This window comes from Pyxicephalus adspersus, chromosome 9 (assembly GCF_032062135.1).
Source record: "Pyxicephalus adspersus chromosome 9, UCB_Pads_2.0, whole genome shotgun sequence".
NCBI lineage: Eukaryota > Metazoa > Chordata > Amphibia > Anura > Pyxicephalidae > Pyxicephalus > Pyxicephalus adspersus.
In genome coordinates this window covers 2013414-2018525 of record NC_092866.1, presented here as the reverse complement: position 1 = coordinate 2018525, position 5112 = coordinate 2013414, and the positions used below count along the sequence as shown (strand labels likewise).

At 41.9% G+C, this 5112-nt stretch overlaps 1 protein-coding gene across 3 annotated transcripts in view; it reads right to left on the bottom strand.

Annotated features, from left to right (window-relative positions):
• KIAA0513 (KIAA0513 ortholog) overlaps positions 1 to 5112 on the bottom strand; it is a 29930-nt gene that overhangs the window by 7229 nt on the left and 17589 nt on the right. For all 3 annotated transcript variants that reach the window (XM_072421847.1, XM_072421849.1, XM_072421850.1), the window contains 7 exons: positions 4213 to 4312; positions 3586 to 3659; positions 3436 to 3506; positions 3016 to 3232; positions 2269 to 2309; positions 1665 to 1740; positions 1044 to 1121 (listed from right to left, as the gene is read on the bottom strand). In XM_072421847.1, coding sequence (XP_072277948.1) covers positions 1044 to 1121; positions 1665 to 1740; positions 2269 to 2309; positions 3016 to 3232; positions 3436 to 3506; positions 3586 to 3659; positions 4213 to 4312 — 657 coding nt within the window. The remainder of the gene's footprint in view (positions 1 to 1043; positions 1122 to 1664; positions 1741 to 2268; positions 2310 to 3015; positions 3233 to 3435; positions 3507 to 3585; positions 3660 to 4212; positions 4313 to 5112) is intronic.

The window sequence follows — 5112 nt, the reverse complement described above, 5'->3', positions numbered from 1 at the left end:
GCTTTCTCTGGGTAATTAACCGCCACAGCTGACAGCACAGGTAGTAAAGCTCCCGCCAAATAGAACCGGAGCAGACGCCATCTCCAAAGAGCGGCGAAAAGGCCAATTAGAGAAAGTATGTCAACATGTTTATAAAGATAATTTCATGGTGGTGACTAAAGTCTTATTATCGTTTTGCTTTTTTTTTTAATACCAGAAAAAGGTCGTCAGGTAATGAGCTGAAACAGAAGGATATAAAAAGGCTCCTTGGGCAACACTGCCGCAGACCGCAATGCACAAAATACCCACTAGGGAAAGTGGGTAACGATTTTATCATAACGATTTTTATCATGACGCAGATTGGGGACCTCACTAGGAGGTGAGAGATGGGGGGTCTGCAGAATTAAGCAGAGATAAAAATTTACAAGGAGAGTTGAGCTCATCAGGATGTTGTTTCTCCTTTTACCGTTCAGTCACCAACTTTAGTAAATCATTCCCTATGCTGACTTTTTCACAATCTTTTTGAAAGGATAATTTACTAATTTATCTAATGATGTAGTAACCAATCAGCAGTTTTCTTTAGCCCAGCAGGTATTAAAACTTGCACAGGATTGGCTGGTGAACATTCAGCTTTGGATATATTATTTTTTCATGAATAAGCCCTCCAACCATTCTATAATGTATCTCCAGGAAAGATTAACACTGGTCACAGATAAAGGGCCAGAAGGAGTCACTGAGCGTTGTTCCATACACATTATTGTCAGAGAGTTGGGTCTAATATGACTCCTCGTGCTGAATAAATGTTGATTACCTGCATTGTATTCAGTAGCTTATAGAACTCAGCTTGTTAACTTTTACATTTGCAGTGCTAAGATGGTGTTACAGTATGAAGACCCAGGAGTATGACAGCTTTGTATATTGATCAATATCCATATTTGCTCCATATTGTTATTCAGTAGTATGGCAGCACTAATAGCACCCAGGCTGCCTCCCCATTGGCCGCTGTTTAGACCCATGTAGTAGGTGTTTCCCCTGAGGAATTCACAGAGGTAATTCTTTCTCACCTGGTCGTGGGCGATCTCTTTCGTCTCTCGCAATGCACAGCATCAAAGAAGGCTGCGTTCCAGAACCTCAGCGTGTGCCTATCACAGGGGGGCAAACAGCACAGGTCAATACACACACAGGACCCCTTTAACATTAAAAAAACACCTCCACTGTGTTAGGTGGGGTCAAGGGGTCAATAGTCATAATAATTGTTCCTGTTGTCATTATGATATTTATATAATATATTGCAGATCAGCTCTAAGATGTGACAGATGCAGATTTATAGTTTACCAAATCTAGCTATATAGGCTTCTAACATTGTTAGACATTTCAGTTCAATGCACAGGAAGTTCTCTTGGTTTTCTGGCAGGACCAACTGGTACTTAAGTACCTGTAGATAATATTCTAAGTCTGAAAAAGAAAACTAGTAGAGCCTTAGATCACTAAGGTGACTAGCTGTCAACCAGTTTGACATAGCATTTTTATGGGTAAATTTTGTGCTCTCTCATTACAAGAAGGAAGGGTTAAGGCATCATATGCTTAATATCTGGTGTGTCGGATATAAACATCCCAAATGTATCAAATAATCTGTCCTTACTGATCTACCCTCATCACTGACATCACTCTTAGTCTCCTCTTACCAGATTGGCTGCTGCTTGAGATGGGAGTACAGGTAAATCTTCTCTCCTTTCTTATCATCAGGACTCTGCAGGGGAACTGAACACAAAGAATATCAGGAAAGGACGTAGAATGTCCAAGACAAGACAGTGAAATGCACAAAGACAACTTTATGAAGCTTAATATGGCTATAGATTGGCTCATTCTATGTACAGGTCAGCATAACTGGGTGTGAGACACATGCCCATCACAGTCCCTCATGTCTGTATATATAAAATATATTGAAGAAAACATTTAAACAGCATAAATAATATATTGTAATTGTAATAATAAAACATTTAGTATAAAGAGATGTAATGGGTTTGTATTAGTGGGAAGTGACAAGACTTTGGCATCCACAGGCCATTGTCATGATGTAAGAGGTCCCAGAAAACTGGAGGTGTATTGAGATAATGTAGCTCTGATGCTGAAATCACCATCTGAATACCTAATAAGAGGAATACAGTATATTATTTCATACTGATATTGGTCCTCTCGATATACATCTTAAATAAAGACCCGAGGGACAGCAATGGGCACTTCATTCATGCCTATACATAGCATAACATAAGAAAGTGGCCCACTCACTGTCATCGGATGGCTTTTCTCCTGGAGCGTCTTCAGATTGGCTGGAAGATAAAAAAACAAAAGGTTATCACTCTCTAAAGTGAACCTGTCTTTGTAAAAATGAGAACTTGCACCAAAGCATGAACAAAATACCAGCAGATAATGTAGTGTGTGCCCCGATCACAGACAGAAGTCTGTGTTTAAAATACAAAGCACTACATGCTTTATATTTTAGTTAGTGAAAAATCCCATCACTATCATCTCATATAACAATGTCATAAAGGTTGATTTTCAGGTTCCTCCTCTTAACTGATGACACTGCTTTTTCCTGTCTCCAAATTGTACACTTCTGCTATGTGGTTACTGTGTCACATTTCCTTTGCGGAGACTACAACAGGTGCCCAGACATGGAGCACTATTGTCATTATTAGGAAGCCGGTCAACACCAATGGTGTCCAGCTGACACTACAGGGAGAGCATGCAGGAAATCAGCAGCACTGTGATGGGGAAGGGGATGAAAAAAAGTGATAACAAGGTTTTATAGGGAAACAAGGCAACTATTTAGAATGCAGTGTGCACAAGGCACAGAGCAAATGGCCTCCCAGTTTGGAGGTACAACTCTAGTGAAAGGGGTGCAAAGATCTCATTGGTCAAAAGCTGCAACAATGTTTTAAATGTACTTTTTTTGTTAGAAGCAAACCTTCGAAGCTGATTGGTTGTTTTGGGTTATTGCACATTTCATATCCTGCCTGATTATATATAACTTACCCATTTTTCTTGGCGAGCGGTCCCTTAAGTTTGCTCTCCAGCCCCCCCAAAAAAAAGCCCTTCATGTTCTCGGTGGTGACGGATGTGGTCCTCAGCAGTCGCTCCACGTTGTCCTTCTTCTCTGCCAGCCAGCTGTTGGCGGACTTCAGATAGGCATCGATGCTGCCGGTACTGACTGGCTTTTCCCGTGACTCCGTAGGGGACACATGAGGCTTCCCTGTAGGGGCAATGAGGCAATTATCCAGGGGAATGTACTGCAAGGGTTGATAGAGGAGCATGGCATCAATGGCCCCCAAAGAGATTAGCAGAAATATGGTAAAGTTTTAAAACTCTACATAATGGGGATCACAAGAAGCAATAGGCTCATAGGGTGTCACCATTATTTCAGAATAATGAATCCTAATGAAAACAGATCCTCACCGATATAGTAATAGGTGAAGCACATCGTCATCAGGTTCTTGGCGGGTCCAAAATCATCCATCTGGTAACATCTAGAGGAAGAAAATGGGGAGTCAGTCGGGGTCCATTGTCATCATCCCCATCACAAGACCCCACAATTTTTGCACTTACTCAAACAGGACCACTGCAAAGGACTGGACCAGCCGGTAGAAGGTCTGCTCCGACACGCACTTAGAATTGCAGCGCTGCAAAGGAGGAGGATTCAGAAGTCAGTTACAATTAAGGGCAGAAACTGACAGCCAACAGCTCAATGCCCAGATCACTAATCATATAGGGGAAATCCTGATGAATCTGAAGTGTCCACACTGGGAAAGTCAGACCTATTTATTTCAATGCTTTACACAGTCAACGCGTTTCGCCAGCTTCATAAGTGACACAAGCAATCCATGAATGTGCAGTGTTTGGGCAGCATTGTGGTTGTTATCCTGCTGTGCTGTCCAAACAGTACACAGATTTATTGCATTGCTTTTACAAGCCCCGATGAAGCCCCTGAAATGCGTGGGCTCTGTCATTAAAATAAATTTGTATCTGGATCTGGAATATCACTTTGCAGTGCTTCATTTTCAGACTCACTCATTATAATCCCAACCTAAACTGATCGAGGAAGCTTTTAAAAAAAAAATTACACAATTGCGCCAGGATGGTGACACCGGATGAGGCCTGAAGACGGCCAACCTTCTGGAGAGAAATGAATGCAGCACATAGAGGACAGTGATGTGTCATATAAATATCCTTTACCTGAGCGCTGACAAAGCGGGCGAACCATTCTCTTCCTTTGCCATTCTCAGAGCTGCACAGCTCACCAAACCGCGCCTTCTCCTCCTGGTCCACGTCCTCCCTGGAATGAGAAATAAAAGTGGGAGTGAGGACGCTGTGAGCTGCAATGTTCATGAATGGCAGATGCAGTCAGGTGATTTGTGTTTTTCCAAAATATAGAAGAATCATGAACAGATTATCCAAGGCAACCAGTACAATATGCATGGGGCCACACCATATGGAAATGTCCATTTATATACTTTATGTCCCCTCAATATGAGAACCAATCAGCATTTCCCTGTTTTTTTAGGATTTTAGAAAACTGAAATCTCATAGGTTGGTAACAATTTCTGTAGGATACAGTCACTTAATGCCATCACCCACAGTGGCTCTGCCTCCTTTCAATCTTCCTAATTCATGAATATCATGGCAATCCAATGGCTGCCCTGCAGAAGAATGTGCAAATAAGAAATCCATTCTGATTTCCGTGGGGTGAAATTCCTGAAGGTGACAACAGTGGAGCAAGTAATGTGCGTGACACAGCCACGTCTCCAGCCTATGATGTGTTCATAGAGAATACAGACTGCGCTACCCAATCTGACCAAACCAAGCGTGTATCCTTTCTCAGCAGTCTGGTGGGATGCCCGATATTGATTGATACTCAGATATTACAATGTGACAATTTCATGTCTGGCAGATACAATGGACCTGATTTAATAAAGTTATCCAAGGCTGGAGAGGATACCTTTTTATTAGTGAACCTGGGTAATCCAGCAAACCTGGAATGGATCTGGTCCAGGATTTTCTAGCAAATAGCAATGAAATCCATTCCAGGTTTGCTGAATCACCCAGCTTCACTGATAGAAGTCTATCCTCTCCAGG